The sequence below is a fragment of the Lonchura striata genome, chromosome 5 (genome assembly GCF_046129695.1).
Source record: "Lonchura striata isolate bLonStr1 chromosome 5, bLonStr1.mat, whole genome shotgun sequence".
Classification (NCBI taxonomy): Eukaryota; Metazoa; Chordata; class Aves; order Passeriformes; family Estrildidae; genus Lonchura; species Lonchura striata.
In genome coordinates, this window is record NC_134607.1 from 69,910,091 (window position 1) to 69,927,282 (window position 17,192).

The 17,192-nt window shown below is 41.4% G+C and overlaps 1 protein-coding gene across 1 annotated transcript in view; it reads left to right on the forward strand.

Moving 5' to 3' along the window:
* The window catches only part of MKLN1 (muskelin 1), a 101,641-nt gene that overhangs the window by 22,386 nt on the left and 62,063 nt on the right, over positions 1-17,192 (forward strand). Inside the window, exons 4-6 of the mRNA XM_021530924.2 lie at positions 807-895; positions 6,647-6,756; positions 10,541-10,733. Coding sequence (XP_021386599.1) covers positions 807-895; positions 6,647-6,756; positions 10,541-10,733 — 392 coding nt within the window. The remainder of the gene's footprint in view (positions 1-806; positions 896-6,646; positions 6,757-10,540; positions 10,734-17,192) is intronic.

Genomic DNA, 17,192 nt, shown 5'->3' on the forward strand with positions numbered 1-17,192 from the left:
GTGCTGTTTCAGAAAGGGAAATGAGAGTTAAAATCCAGGAGTACAAGAGAAAAGAGTAGCAGAAACTGGTGTATTTTGGGGGGCCTACAGAAGAGAAGTCCATCTCCAGGGAATGTATGGGGTACATCATCTGTAGTCCAGTGGAGTAGCCATGGACGAACATGGGAAATTCTATGTTGCAGGTATCATTCCAAGACCATATAGAATCTATCCACAACCCTTCCCACATTTTTGCCCTCTTTAGATAGCTCAGTCTTGAAATTTGCCTTTATTGCTGTTAAAATTGTGGGGGAAGAAGTCTTTCAGTATCACATTGGCATTTAATATTGTTTCACTTCTGCTGAAGTTTGATGAAAATCTTCATTTTGGGACCTGCACTTGTATTTTCAGTAAAAATGGACTTAAGATTTCTGATAAATGATACCAAATATTTGATATTTTTAGAAAGCAATGCCCATAAATGAATCACAAAGCACTTTGTCAGGGTGATAATTTTGAGATCTGCTTCATCTCCCTCTTGAGAATGGAAGAGTGCAGTTCAGCACATCAGGAGCTGAAGTCTCAGGGCTCCAGGTACAGAGGAACAGCACTGATCCAAAGCAAACTCCCTCCCAAAATCCCAGTGCTGCCTCCCAGGGAGGCACAGGTAGGTGGAGAGCAGCCCAGGCCTTGGTCCAGCACGTGTACTGATGATTCAGAGTGGTGTGAAACAAGCTGCGTGTTTCAGGCGTGACCTAGATTGCATTTATTAGCTAGTCCTTAAATACAAGGTAAGATTTAGTAACCTTATTTATTTTTTCCCACAGTGGCTTAAAGAATGATTATAACAAAGAAACATTCACCTTGAAGCATAAAATTGATGAACAGATGTTCCCCTGTCGATTCATTAAGATAGGTAAATGCATTTTTTCAGCATTCTGAGTAGAAAATAATCTCTTCTGATACTTGTGCCTGTCTTGGCACTTGTGACTTCATTGTACTCAGGCAAAGTATCCACAATAGCTGTTCCATTTCATCATCTTTTAGGCTGGTTAGATTGGAACACAGTGAAGTCCTGTTAATAAGAAGTAGTAGCTTCATAATTTAGATCCTGGGGAGTGAAAGCAAAATAGAGCCATTTTCAGAAATACAGCTCTTGAGTCAACTAATTGCGGGAGAAGCTGCTTACTGTCCTCCTATGAATTGCTATATAGAGCTTTAAATAAATAACTAAGCTAAATACCAGTTAGAGTTTCCATATAGATAGCCCTCAAGTCTGAAAAAGCTGGAAAAGTTCAGACATGCTTGCAACACATCAAGCAACAGCAGAAGGCTCCCTTGTTCTCTCCCTGCTGCTCTTATCACAATGTCTCACTCACCTCTGGCTAAGGATGACACCCAGGGGCAGGGCATGTACCCCCTGATGTCTGGTTTGGCTGGGGCAAGGGTTGAGGGGGTGCTCCCCAAGGCCAGGTACTGGGACATGTGATGGGAGCAGGTAAGGATATGTCTTCCTTGCTTTCTGCAGGCCAGAGAGAACAAGAGCCTTAGAGTTGTTGGATTTAATCCAAGGATTTGGAGCCTTTCAGCTTGCTCAGTAAATTTATCTTTCCCTTCCTACCTACTGAGATAGTACAAGAATGACTGGGTTTAAACTAGCTGTTTAAGGTTAAAAATAGAGCAAGGAGGTAGTTGCTGAAAAATGAGATGTTGGCTAATTTAGATGAATTTAGGAGTGTTGTGATGTGTTGGGTAATTGCTTTGCCAAGACTCTGATGATAGTGGCTGTGTAGGGGCTCCCCTCTGAGCCCTTTGCTCCAGTGTGTTCTTTCTGAATCTCCTCATGTTTGTCAGGAACTGAAAGCTTCAGGCTGGGAATCCAGTAATCATCTGTGGGGTTTCCTGTTCTTAGAGAAGCAGAGGATTTGGTTGTTCACTGGGCTGGTTTCTGGCTGCTACTTTTGGAAGCAACTGTAGTGCTTGGCTTTAGAAAACCTCAAGAGTAGCAGAGGAATCAAGTTAAAGGTTGACTACATCAGGCAAGTTAAATGAATTTTTAAATGCTTTATTTTTTATTTTTTATTCTGAAGCTTCCAACATTAAGTTTTTGGAAAATGCTATTTTTCAGTGGCTAAAAACTATCAAATAGTTCCTGGAGGGCTAAAGGGGCCAATGCAAAGATTTTTGGCTGCTTCCTTGGATGTGTAAATTGTATTCCAGGAAAGTGTGTTCTGATGAAATGAAGTGTAGCCATGAGTTGAAACTTGTTATGAAAGCAAAATACTGATCAATTCCCATTGCCAGGATGTTTTCCTCTGAAATTACATCAGTACCATGTTTTCTTGGGATGGGATCTTCATGTAGCACTTTTCTCAAGGGCATGAGAGGAAGGACAAGAGGAAACAGCCTTATCTGAAGGAGGGTAGATTTAGATTAGTTATTAGGAGGAAATTACTGATTGTGAGGGTGGGCAGGCCCTGGCACAGGGTGCCCAGAGAAACTGTGGCTGTCCCTGGATCTCTGGAAGTGTTCAAGACCAGGCTGGATGGGGCTTGGAGCAACCTGGGATAGTCGAAGGTGTCCCTGCCATAGCAGGGAGATGAAGTTGGATGCTCTTTCAGTTGCCTTGCAACCCAAACCATTCCATGAATAAACATTATTATCTACATTAATATTAGATTTGCATTGGGCTGTCGCTTCCTCACTGATTATGGTTTGACATGAGTTTTCTTTTATCTATAGTCTTTCATTTCCTGAAGCTGTCTTCCATGAAAAAATTCCTATGCTAAGACAGAACTGGAAATGATCTTTTCACCCAAACCTATGAAAGCCTCTGGTTGATGGCTGGAGTAATTTTGTTGATGAAGTTGTGAGAGCATTTTTTGCTGTGAAACAACTGCAAAATGCTGTTACGAAATTCTGTTATTTTTCGGATTCACAGCTTGAAAATGTTTTGGGTTTGTTAAAATTTCCAAGCTGCTAGCCAAAGTAACTCAAAATTTCAAGCACCATGCTGTGTTCCTTGTAACAGTGCCAGGAAACAAGGCCAAAATCTGCCCTTTTGGACTCTTTGGGGACTGACACGGCGAAATCCCACTATCAGTGAGGTTTGGGTTTGGGGGTTCACAGCACTTGCATCAGGAATGGGCTTTATGATTCCACAGATCAGCACAGGCACCTACAACAGCTCTGTCAGTAACACAGCAGTGGGGTTTATATGGGGGCACAGGGCAGGAGAAACCATGGGCACATCTGGGAGAGGGGAAAGTTCCTGCTCCAGCCTCCATTGCTCACGTAGCAGAGGAATTTCCAGGCTCATAAAATGCAGAAAGAATAACCTCTGTCCTTCGGTCAAGAAAAGCCTTGCACTTCTGTTAGTTTAATAACTTCAACTTCAGTTGCTGAGGACTGAAATGCCCAGTTGTGCAAGCTTTTGACCTATTTGACAGGTAATTTTTACATTTCATGTAGTACCTCATTAAGGAACTGGAGAGAGAGAAGAAGGTATTTATCCAGACAAAATATCGAAGAATAATCTTTTTCATGTCTGTGAGCTTTGTTTCTTGCTCTGTTCTCGTGATTCCTTCAAGCAGAGATTTTTTTTCTGTGCTGTGTCCTTGAAAGCAGAAGGTGCAAAGACTGATTGCCATGAAAGAACTTGAAAAATGCCAGGTGTAATTCTCACTGCAGTTTGTTACTAACATGGAATTTGTTAATTAGACTTCAAGATTTTTAGGCTTTGATGGAACAAAAATGAGGGATACTTTTTAAATTGATATTTTCTTCATTTTTGTAAGCATACCTGTTTGTATGTCTGCCTATAGATAGGGAACACAGAAATTAGCTTGAGAGAGAAATTTGAAATAACCATGTTTAATGCCTTTGCAATTATTTTCTCTACTGTAGAGTTGCAGTTCTTGTCTAGGCATAGCTGTTATTGAGAACTATCCCCTAAAATCATCCTTGTATGGATTAAGAAGTATTTAAGTGACTTAAATGTCTTCTGTTTCTCAGAAGAATATTGATTTTCTTAAAAAATTATTTTACCTCTGCTGAACTCCTCTCACTGTGGAGTGACAATTGTACTGTTCTGAACAACAGGATGGATTGCTGTGGTACCTGCAGGAAAAAACATAGTGAGATGGCTTTTTGATAAAAAGTGGAGGAATTACTTATCTTTAGGCCTTCAACATCTTTGATTGTAGTACATTTCCATCTCAAAGGTGTGCAGAAAAAAGTGCTTCTATACTGCACTTAGTGCCTCCTCTTTCCAGGTATAAGTCAGATTGTGGGTGCTCTAAAAGGAGATTTTTCTGAAGAACTGAGCACTCCTATGGAGGCTTCAAAAAAGAGAGGGCAGAAGAAAGGGTGAGAGTTGTCTCCTGGGAGTCAGGAAAGAAGTTCAGAAATGGGGAGATTATTCAGCAGAACACTTCAACTTGCCTAACTGGAATAGAAATCACATTTCAGTGTCAACCTTCACCTTTGTTTCTTTTCCTGCTCCTATGGAGTCAGGTTCAGTTTTCTCTGCTTGTGCAGTTCTGGGGAGGTGTTTTCCTTCCCTTCCCTGTACAGCTTAATGTGCTTTCCTTAGAAAAGATGGTTGCACCATTAAAATCTTGCTCTTAAAAATCACCATTTCTGGTGTTTTTGTTTTTTTCTTTTTGGTAAAATGTTGGAAGCTCTGAGTTCACTGTGTGGAAGACAAATGTCAGTAACTTGATGGCTTTGCTTTTTCTTGTGGTGGGAGCTGCCCCAGATTCTTGTGTACATCCCAAAAACTTCTTAGAGGTTGTAGTTAGCATCAAAGAGAGGAGGGTGAGTTGTTAATTTGTTTTCTGAGAGAAGGTCATATAAGTTTTGAGGAGAATTGATGAAAAGAAGCAGAGGTGGATAGAGAAGGTTTCAGTTTGGAAATTGGCCTCAGGTTTACCGTCAGGAAATGTATGATCTTGGCCCATTTGAGGTGGTCTGTGGTTTCATTGGGTGTTTCAGTTCAGTGAGCTGTTGGATAGACTTTGATGTTTATGGCTGACCAAATACCAAATTTAACCTCAGTTTGGTCTGGTCTGAGGACAGACTAAAGTTACTACCCTTAGATGTGGTATTTTGCCAGACTGCTGCAGTAATGGGTAGGATATCTGGGACCCAACTTGAATTTAGCAGCAGTCATGTTTTATAGTGTTAAGTTACCGTATTGGCAGCACTCAGCTTGTGCAGGGAATGAAAGTCAGCAAGACGGAAATTTCTTGGGCAGAGAGTGTGGAATGTGGATGGGAGACAGGTGACTCGTGGTTTTTCTAACCATCTTACTTCTCTCTAGAAACATGCACCTACAAAGAATTTCTCTGAAAGCATCACACTATGTGCTTAATAATCAAGTTGAAAAAAAACTGTTTGAAAAGATGTTTTGAGAAAGTACCTTCTTAGGGAGAGTAAAATCAGTTAAGAGTTGCATCTACAAAGTCTCTTTGGATCCTGACTGTTCCCAGAAGTTACTGTGCATCTTTAGCAATAGGTTTGTAAATCCACCCTCTAAAACTCAGAAAATCATGTGTTTGAACATGTGCCTTGTGCCCAAACACATTGCAGACAATCATAGATGTAGCTTATTTGAGGTATAAATACTTAAGAACCTGTAAGAGCTCAGGAACAGCTTTATGATGAGTTTGGGGTTTTTATTTCCTCAAGGAGTAGGTGAGAAAAACATGAGTTCAACAGGTTAATCTCAGTGGTATTTCATGGTGCCTGTTTCAACAGGCAGATTCTTAGTGGCAAAAATAGTGGAAGGGAGGAGGTAGTGGACTCCTTGCTGTTGCTGGTAACTGCTCATTCAACTTCAATACTGTCTTTTCCTGTTTATCAGTTACAGTCACATAGAAAGGAAACAAAAGTATTTGAACTGAAACCACACATTTTGTTGCAGTTTTAATGAGTCAGAGTTCACACACAAGTTTTCTGGGGGTTGGAGTTGCTTCAAAAAGCAGAACCAGGTCTTAACCTGCAGATTAACCACAAAATCAGTGCAAGGCCACAGATGTTAACCCAGAGTGGTAGAGAAGCCATAGGTGAGAGGCTGTAATGTGTTTCATGGGTCTTTCCATTTGTTTCAATACTCAGATAAAATAGTATCAGTAAAAAGCCTGCACAGATTAAAAAGAAAGCTTTAAAAAAAATAGAATTTTTATGTTAGAAAGTGACAGTTATCCCTCCCTTGCTCCTCCACAACTTGCAGATGTTACTAATTTTGCAAAATTTAAAATACCCAAGCTTCTTGTCTTCACCATTAGGGAAAATAATTGTTGCTGACAAATGAGGAAATAAATGTGCTATTAGGAGCAAATACTGTCGTTAGTATGCTCGTGATTCCCATCCTTGTCAAAGCTTGTTGCCTCTTGGAGCTGTTTTTAATGATAGTGTTTTTGCTCTTCTGCTTAAAGCAAGCTTCTGCTTTGTAATGATCTGCTGTGTTAATGTTGCTCAGCACAGGTTGCTTTAAGTGACAAACTTGAACATGTTGTATTTGGTAATTTTCCTAAGCTAAGTTAAATGAGCTAGAACTTAAGTCAGAAGCACTGAATTTTGTGTAAACTTTAAAAGTGTTCTGTTGCAATAGTGATTGTTTGATGTTTATGCATACTTTTTCTCCTTTTCCTTTCTTCTCCAGTTCCACTCTTATCGTGGGGACCTAGCTTCAATTTTAGTATCTGGTATGTTGAACTAAATGGCATTGATGATCCAGATGTGGTCCAGCCGTGCCTCAACTGGTACAGCAAGGTAGGCCTGCATTTTAGATGCCTGTTTGTTTGAAGATTCCCAGTCTCAGAATCTTGTGAAACTTCTCTTACTGGAATGATGTGACCTTTTCATTCCTTGAACATCAGCTATTAAAACAGCAAACACGCATAGTTGGAATCATGTGGCTGACTTTGACCCTAAGGGAAACTTTCTGAATTTTATCTGTTTATTCTTTTCAAAAAACCAACAAAACAACCCCAAGGAACCCCAAAACCACCAGCATCACCCAAAAAAACTGACAGGTAGACATTAAAAGAAGGGAACACTGAGCCAAAGGGGACAATATTAGTAAAATAGTAGTATTTGTATTGGAAGGGAAATGAATGTTAAGAAAACCAGATTCCATTTCTCCCTCCCTCTTCTTGCCTTCTTATTCTTCTACCTTCAGTCCGTGGAGTCCAGAGCCTTTTGGGTAACTAATGCAGCTTTTGTTACAGGGTATAAAAATGACCTTTTTAAAAAGAGAATCCATGTTGGTGTCTTGCACTTTAGATGTTTCCCTATTACTGTCTTTTTGCTGAATACCCTGGAACAGAGTAGAGCTGGTGCCACTAGACTGTGAGATGAAATGATTTATGCCATTTATCATTTAATAGACAGAAAGTGCAAGGGGTTCCAAAGTTTATTTTTATAACCTGTATTTAATTGAGTATTAGAGAGGTCTCTCCTATGGGAGGGAAGTACACACTGACAACCAGAACATATTTTATATTTTATTGGTACATTTTGTACATTGGATATTCTGGAACAATTAATGAAACTCATATTGTGTTGCAGAGAATACATCCTTTCCAGCTGTGTAGGACTGAGTAGTGGAACAGTATATCTCTGCTTCCAGAAGGAAGAACTTAGAAGGGGATAGAGATTGTGTGTGATTAGTTCTGGTGCTGCCAGAATGGTGAAGAAGCTGTGTGTGACTGTGGTGTCTGGCTCGTGCCCATTTACACCAACATCATGAGCTGCTTTGTGGGGGATTTAAATAACCAGCATGGTGGAAGTCGTCTGGAGCTGCTTTATGGTCCAAGTGGTGTTGTGGTCATGAGTCAGCTGATGATGGATGTCCAGTTCTGAAAAGTCCAGTTGACAGAAGCTGCTGGTGGTTTTCCTTTTGCTGGCTCTGCACGTGGTGGTGTGTCTGGCAGTTTGGACCAGTTGCTGCAAGCAGGAAGCTCTGATTTTTATTTTCTTTTTTTTGGTCAGGAGTCATGCAGTGATGATGCCTGCATCTGTTTTGTTTCATCTTATCCCATAGAATCGGCACTTTTCCTGGTCAGCATTGTGTATAGGGAGAGCTTCTTCAAGGGGTGCCAGCATTGTTCTCCTAAAGCTTGGAGAGCCCCAAAGCAGCAGAGCAGAGACTGAGTCATGATGGTGTGAGCTCTGCTAGGATCCACTGCCAAGTTTTTGGTGATGGGTGCATGTGTCACTGATGTTCTCCTCTCTCACAGAGGAGAAGCCACTGTTGCTGGATCCACGGAGGGGGATGTGCTGTCCCATATTTAGGGAAAGGCAGAAAGGTTGACCTGTTTCGTCCAGTTCTTTGAGGTGGTGGGAATGTTTTCACGTTGTTTTTGGAAATCTCAGAGTCTTTGAAGTGTAATCATTCTTCACTGCCTGCGACATCAGATGAGAGGAAGGTTCTATACCACGTTGCCCTTCCTTTTTGTTTTGTGCCAACAAAACCTCCCTCTCCTGTGGGGAGTGGAGCTGGGGATAATGGATAAGGACTGAAATATTCCTCAGGGCTTTCTCCTTTCTGTCCAGCTCAGCCTATTGCCTCCAAAAAGCCTTGCCCCTTTTTCCTGAGGAGTAGACATACTTAGCTCCTAAGAAGGGGTACTTTATCACTGGGTGCTACTTCTGATAATGGCCACAAAAGTATTTTTAATCCTCTGATTGTATTTGACAGTGTTGATGTCTTAGTCTCATGCTCTTGTTACGTTTTTAACCATAGGAATTATTTACAGCTTCAGATCAAAGCTATTATTTGGGTTGTCATCTCTTTAAACCTGTATGACAGCATTTAAAAAGGAGCTTTTTATATACTTTTTATACAAATTTTTGCTTAAAGCAGGTTTTTACATTTAACTTCTGAAGTACTACTATGGTGTCACTTGAATATAAACTTTTATATTGCATCAAGTGGCCAGACTCCATCCAAGTAATTCCTGGCTATTTAAGCCAGGTCTGTCACTCATGAGAGGCTCAGTGGAAGGGAGGAAGTACCTTTGTCTCAAGTCTGCATTTTGTCTGATTTCTAAACTGGAGGATCTAAAAATGCAGAAGCTGGTAGTTACTGGTGTGCAGCTTTCCTTTTGCTTGATATCCCTTTGAACAAAAAAATCTAATTTGGTTTTGGCCTTGACTCATGCAAGTGAAGATTTGCTTAGAGAGTGTCTTAGGCATCTCTTGGAAAGAAAAAAAAAAAGGAATTGCTTTTTGCCAGTTGTGCTTTAAAACTGTTTTAGCTTTAATAATTCTTTGCTGCAGCCTTGCATTCTTATCGGTACATGTCCTTGGCCTTTATGTGGGCTGGGAACTGTTTTCTAAAAATGCATAGTTCTGGCTATTTGCAGCTGTGAAATACTGATGGATTAAGAACTAAAAATACAGCACATGGCCGTGTTTCTTTTTAGCCGCTTCAGTTTATGAGACTCTTGTTATTGAGCCATTCTTTTGAGAGCATTAAATTTTGTTGAGTGTCAGTGTTAGTTCCAGGTTTTCAGAAAGATTCTGTTCATTTAAATACTATGAACTTCATTTTTAGCAGTAGTGTCTGTTTAGGAGTAAAATCTTTTGTCTGTAATTTGATCAGTCTTATAGATGCTTAAAGTTATATTTGCTTTTTACTACAGTAGTTGTGTGTTAAAGATGGAGATTGAGATTTTTTTTTCTTTAATGCCTTAGAATTTAGGATTGAAAAGTGTATTTAAAATAAGTGGTTCTGCTACTTATCAACCTAAAAATCTGTGTTTCTTATGCCAGCTTTGAAAATTGTAGCTCTTACTCAGAGTTTACTACTCCCTCATGTGTCTGTGCCAGGATGTTTGACCCAGCGTAGGTTTTCTTTCACCTTTCTCATCCCTTCCCACAGCCGAGTGGGAGGTGGGCAGCTGTGGCTCCATCCATGGTGTGAAAGCAGAGGTTCTGCTTCAAGATTCAGGAGAATATTTAGAAGTTAAAACTTCGGTGTGCACATAAATCTTTGGTGCTGCTGATTCCAAACCCTCATGAACCCACAGGATTTGGGGTCAGTCTTCTGCCTTTCCATGGCAGGAGTACTGGTCATTGCAAGTATTCCCATTCTCACAGCTTTTTTTTTTTTCCTTCTGCTTCTAGAAAAGCTGTGACCTACTTACTCTTCTAAATTATTTTGTTATGTAAGAGTCATACAATCAAATTATGTAACGCTGATAGTGGAGGCTTTTTCCTGCTCCGTGCTTCGTGTAGGCCTGAAACAGCAGGGCCAAGCAGATGAGGGGGGAAAATAATGGTCACCCCTGAGATCTGGGACACCATGCACTGTCTTCTTGTATGCTTATTAAATTGGATGTTACCAAATTGTGTAATTTCTATACTGTTGGAAAGTGAATGCCTGCACAGCTTGTAATGTCTGTCACACAGCCTTCCTCCGTGAGCTCACGAGTTGTTTGTGCAGTGTGGATAAGAGATCCTGTCTCTGGGCAGGTTCACTGGTAGTTGCCAGCAGTGCTGGTCAAAGGAAAAATCTCCATGTCTCAGAGGTTTTCTTGTGTTCCAGTAGTACCGTGAACAGGAAGCCATTCGCCTTTGCCTAAAGCATTTTCGGCAGCACAACTACACCGAGGCTTTCGAGTCGCTGCAGAAGAAAACCAAGATTGCTCTGGAGCACCCCATGTTGACAGACCTGCATGACAAACTGGTGTTGAAGGGGGACTTCGATGCTTGTGAAGAACTGATAGAAAAAGCTGTGAATGGTAAGAGAATCAGAGGAAGTGATTCATTAGTTTAAAAAAAAGCACATTGAAATATTACCTTTCTTGAATGTTAGTGTGCTTAGTAGTAGAGTTGGCAGGTCCATGTGTTGTTTCATTTCTGGTGTGCTGTCAGGTTTTGGACTTGTGAGTGTGTGTGTGATGAAGGATAAAAATTCATGAAATCTCTTTATCATTGCTACTTTTGGAGTCACTTTCCCCCAGGGATGACAAGGCGGTGCACTTGAGTGGGTAAAGACAAGTTCTTCATGTAAGTGTTGGCAAGCTGAAGGTGGGCTTAAACTGTCAGGAAAGTCACTGGAATGGTGAGCAGGGAAGCAGAAGACTGGAGTTCTCAGTGATGATCTGGATCATGGTTTCTGGTTGGAGCTCACCACTGAGTTGGTGTTCAGGCAGTTTTCAGCTGTGTTTGGATGAGGATGCTCTCTTTGCTTATGGGGAAGATAATGCTTGGACAATTGTGTGGAAGTCAGTGACTGGAGGCAAAGCCTGTTTTTCTTTGCAGAGTGGGACCTTGGCAGGGCAGCCAGTTTCATTGGAACTGCTATTAATTTTTTATTTGAAAGATTTCTGCTTAAAAACATGGTGTATAAACAGCTCTCGACTCCTAAAAGGAGGGAGATGTACTCTCTCTTGATTGAATGGGATACAGAAAGAGTGGGGCTGTTGCTCTGAAGTGACTCTCAAGACCTGTGTAGCAGTTTTGGATTTCAGGCTGATAAAACAGAGGAGCTCTTGGCTGTAGTTGTAGAGTATTTTGACTCTGCAGTTGCTTGTTATGGGAGACTTGTACTGGTGTAAGAGGAAAACTTTGTCTGATGCCAGTAGAGTTAGGGACTTAGTGAACCAATTTCATGGATAGCTGGCACCAGAGATGTTATTCTTTAATTCTGGACTAATCAGTCATTTTGTAATACCTTTGGAAAGATGCCGATGTCTCTACTTGACTCCTATCAATATGGTTTGTACCACTGAAGCTGGAAGTGGTTCTCAGAATGTGATAGAAATCATAGCTTGGAAATCAAGGGTTGTCTTCCATGAAAACCCATCTTTTTGTGACTAAACTGTTCAACTGAACAGTTTTAAGGAGCTTATTGCAACAGGTCTTCCAAAACTGCAGTAAGTAGTTTTCTATGGGTTTGGCTCAAGGTTTCTCTTCAGACAGAGCAGTGGAGACCTGCCCTGTGCTGAGCTCCATGAGCAGCTACAAGTGTTGAGACTGAGAATGTTCATGTTCATCCACACCCTCCCAAGACAGTGGAGTGTTGGCTGGGCTGGGAGTGTGAACAGCTTCCTGTAATGCAGGGGCATTTTGCAACTGGCAGCTTCCTCCTGAATTGTAAGGGCAAGGGAGGATTGCAGGCTGGAAAAGCAGCAGGGAGCTGTTTCTGTCGGTGTCTCAGAGACACGAGTGCCTGGAGGGAGCTGATGAGCCCACCATGATGCTGCAGCAGCCAGAGGAGTGCTGTGTGCTGATGGTGATTATTTTATCATTGCCTCGCTCTGCTGCCTTGGCCATGGCTTAATCTCAGTGCCTGGAGGCTGTCCTCTTTCCACTTCATTGCAGGCTGGAGTAGAAATGATTTCTTGACTAGAATTTCACTTAAAATCCTAGAATGTGCTGAAAAAGTACTCTCAAAATTGGAATGTTTTTCTTGGGCACTGATGAAGTGAATGTAGCCTCATTTTTTGAACTGTTATATCTTAATTTCTTTTACTACTTAATATTTGCTGAGAGTGGGGCTGCTGTCAGCAGTGCTCTGCTTTTCCAGCTTTGGAAGTACTGGCAAAGGACTGACCTGGTAGGAAACTATAGGTCTTGTGTTGTTCTGTATGACAGACACTTGTTTCTTGTCAGATTTGATGTAGATAATCTTCCTTTCCTGGCTTTTGTTATCACATCCCTTTTTGGAGGCTGAGGAGCTCAGCATCATTTAGGTGAGCTGAAGGAATATGCTGTGGCTTGTTTTATCAGCTTTTTTTTAGTTCCAGCAAGTACAAGAAGGAAGTCTTGGTAGTAACAGATGGATAATTTAGCTGGAGAGTCTTCAAGAACATCATTAGGTTTTGTCACTGCTTCTGAGGGACAGAAAAATATGCATGGGGATGTTTATTTTACTTCATTTTAATCCAGCACCTGGCTAGCTGAAGTTAAATGTCAGTGTGCACATCTCCCATTGCTCTGTTGGTCATCCTTAATGATTTTGCTTGTCTTGGAATACATTAACCTTCCTTCCTCCATCCTCCTGCCATTCTTTATGCTGTCTTCAGCTTTAAATGTACCATTTAAAGCTCTATCGCCTCCCAGCACTCTTTGGAGAGAAGTGCTATCTATCCCGAGACACTGAGCCTGCATCCCATATTTGCTTTAAGCTGACACGACTGCAGCTTTTCACTAACTGGGTCAATCCTGCCCTTGCTCAGGACACTGTGTCCCTGGCACTGGTGCTTGTGCTGCCGCATGGCCAACCCAGACAGGGAGCTGATCAGGCTGGGGTAGGGGAGAGGGCAGGACAAACCTCTTCTGATAGGCACAAAACCCCCCCAAAACTGCAGCTGGGACAATTTGTCTGCTGTTGTTGCAGTCAGGGTGCTGAATATTAATGGTGCTTAACAGCTGGATTTTTCTTGGTAGGATGGGAATAGAGGTTTTCAGCCTTCAGCACATTCTCCTACAGTATTCCTATTACCTGCTCCCTGTGAACTTCCACAGTTACCTGTCCTTTCTCTGTTCTGCATCTGTGAAGCTCCCCAGCATTTTCTGAGCAGCGTAGTCTGGTAAAAGGTGTCCCTGTCCATGACATGGGGTTTAGAAATGGATTATTTTTGAGGTCCCTTCCAACCCAGGCCATTCTGTGATGATTTTTTTTTATCATTTTTTCTTTCCTAGGAGCTCTGTTGTGAAGTCTCAGTAGCTTGCTGCTTAGTCTCTAAGGTGTGGGTGTTCTTACCACTGAACTCCTGTCTGATGTTTTGTTTTTCCAAATAAAAGAGGATTAACTTTAGTCCTGTGTCTGTGTAGTGTAGCTGAAGTGTAGAGTTAATTGAGACATACAGATCCTTAAATTATCCCTGAAATCGTTCAAAGAGCAACTGTTCTGTTGCAGACTGGGCATGAATATGTGAACTCCTGACCGCTTGCTGATCTGGGAGTTCATTGCCTTAAAGGCACAAACAGAAGTGCAGTGAGGTTGACAGAGATACTGCACACTCAGTTCAGCCTAAAATGTCTTCTGGAGAGGCAGATATTTGCAGTGGTGGGTATTGACAAAGTGCAGCGCTCTGCATCTCTCGCAGGCTATTTCCATAGGCTTAGTCATGTAGAAAAAGAGTAGGTGGTCAAGAATTAGTGCTGGCAGAGCTAACTCTTGTTCTTTTGCATTGCTAATGATGAACGCTGTCTTCCACCTCACATCACCAGATGATTTCTTTTGAGAGCTCAGTGGCAGGCAGCCACACTTTTCCCACTGATTCTTTTGACTTGTGCGTTACACTTAGAAAATGGGCAAATGGAAACTCTGGCAGCTGCCTGACTTCGTCTCAAAAAGAAAAGGTTCCCTAAATCTCAGCTGGTTCACAGATTCAGATCAAATGCTTCACATTTGGATCCATTCCTATAGCTTTTGGGCCTATATTATTGAAGGAAAAAAAATCTGCTTAATATTCCTACAGAGAGTATGTGGAGTGCAAATTGCTTGGTTGAACTGCTCGCAGCTCCTGTAGATGTGGAAAGCTGCTTGGAATGGGTGGAAGAACTGCTTGTTTCCTATTAGTATTCCAGGGATTGAGGTGTTCCTTCTGGCACTGCTCATATCAGTATGTGACATGTGTTTATCTGGTGACAAGTCAGTCCTGTGCGACAAACAAGAAGTTGGGATGCGCAGCCTGCAGGCTCCAGTGTCTCCCAAAACTCATGATTCACAGGAACAATTGTATTCCCCTGGAAGCTGTAGACAAACACATATACCTGAATTTTACCATTTAATATTGTCTGGATTTAGTTCTGAGAAAGCTGTTCTGTATACTGGGATATATGGAGGGAAGAGGCTGGCTAGGGATCCAAAGCCTCTGGGAAGTAAATGGTAGGGGTTTGTGTAGAAGGAGGATAACTTACATGGATTTGAGAGCAAACCTTGTTTCATTTTTATGAAAAACAAAGTGCAGGAAAATATTACAGCTCTGAGGCTAGAAAAAAAATGGTATGTTTCCTTGTTTCTCCCAAGTCTTGAGGAAATTGTCAAGTAATGGCTGGATTTTTATCTGGTAGAAGGTTTCTCTCCTTCAGGTTTTCTTCAGAAGGTAATTTGTGATTCAAAAAGCCTCCAACTGTTTAGATATTGTGGCTACTTTTCTTTGATTTGAGAAAAATCTTAAAATGTCATACTCTAGCTCCCAGAAATTACGGGCAGAGTGTCACTCTTAAGGTTTTTGAATCATTAGCAGTGAAATGAACAGATTTCAGCAACCCTACCTGGAGATGTGTGTTGTCTAAAAACCCCCAAACTTTACACAACTTGCTCCCGATTGTCTTCAGCAAGTGAAATATTTTTGTCCACAATGTTTGTAGTAATCCTTTCTGGGTAACCTGCAATTGGCTGGCAAAATAAAGACTTGGGCTATCAGGGAGGCAGAATTCACTGAGCTTTAATCACAGTGAACTTCGTGTTGCTACGTCCAAAATGCGTCATGACTTACTGCAAAGGGCTTGAAAATAGTACAAAGTTGTTTTTTTGGCTGTAATTTTAGTAAACATGGACATTGAAGTGAGAGGTCTCCGGAGCGAAAAACACTTCATTTAAAAACTTCCACTCAGAGCTTTTTTTTTTTTTTTTTTTTTTTTTTTTTTTTTTTTTTTTTTTTTTTTTGATGAGAGTTTTGAAATTTATTTTAATCTCCTGTTTCATTGGGAACAGCTGACAGACCTGAGCAGGCCTAGATGTGATCCTCAGTGCCTCACAGGAGCTTTGGAGACCTTTTGGTCAGCAGTGCTCTCCTGACAAGGAACATAAGGAGTGCGCTGGCGTAGGTCTGGCGTCGGGTACAGAATCCACCTAGAAATCCTCCTTTTTTTTCCCTGGTGGTGTCAGACAGGTGGTGATTCAGCTTCCAAAACAAGCTGCTGCTGGTTTGCAATGCAAGTACAGGGAATGTGGAACTGCTTCCAGCTGAAGGAAACATTTCTGGGAAGCAAGCTGGAGTATTTCCAAACCAATGTCCCATGGAAGACGAGAAGCATTATTAAAAGAGGCCGAAGGCACAGTAGGGGAGAAGTGTCATATCTTGACAAGTGCAGCCTGTGGGTGTAGAGCATGGGAGAGAGGTTAAATCACCCTTTCAGATCCTATGTGGTGTAATTCATCCTTTTGAGCTATTTATGTCCAGTTATCTATTGGCTGCCATAGGGATAAATACAGTTTTGGTTTCTGTCTTGCAGACCCAAGGCTGTAACGATAACCAAAAAGCTGCATTTCTGTCTGGGTTTGTGGCTGAGTCACTGTGGGATTTCTCACAGCACATGCATTTGTTCTATTAGGCCTGGCTTTTCTGAATCACAGTTTATGAGATCTCAAGCTTCAAGCCTCTCGTGTGTTGTCCCAGCTTCATAAATGCTGAAGAAGTGGGAGTTAAGAACCCTGCTATTAAACCCAAAATAAACCACTTTTTCTTCTACATACGTTGAGCAAACTTCTGGCTTTCCTCGATTACCTAATGTGGAAGGGAAAGCTGCTGGTTTTGGCGCTGAGGTGAAAGTAAAATTTGCCCTGTTTTCAGAGTATTTATTTGGAAAAACTTGCACAGCTGAGTTTATGGAAGTTTTATATTTTCAGACCAAACTCATCACTTTTCAGGAGCTCTTGAGTGCCCTTGTTTTCCTGTTAGATGGTCTCTAAATAGAGCTTTCATCTTCTCCCAGGAAATACTTGCTGGCTTGAGTTTTAATTAAAACCTGGATTTCAGTCACGACAAACTACAGGATGCCAGCAAACACTTGAAAATTTTCTCCGAGCCTTGTGTCGTGCTTAACAAACAATTTTTACCTTTTTCTAAATAAATAGGGATGTGTTCAGTAAGGATCTTTTTTTTTTTTTTTTTTTTTTTTTTGCCTATATACCTACAAAGGGCTTTTGTATAAATCAGCAGAGGCGTTCATCATCTATTAAATTCCTATTGTTTTTTTTTTCCAGGTAATGCATTAATTCATTAATACAGTAGACGTATTTGTCAGGAAGAGCTTGTGTGTTGAGATGGTGGGTGATGGGTGGGATGTAGCCAGGCAAACAGTGCTCAGGTGCTCTCATAGTTTGTTGTGCTACAGAAGGTGAAGTAGGTGTTTCAGAGGAGACATTTGAAGAGCAAAAGCACCAAGTTCCCCACGTGCCAAGCCCTTCCCATGGTGGAGAACAGTCCCAGGGTGTTACAAGTCTCCTTTACAGACAATTG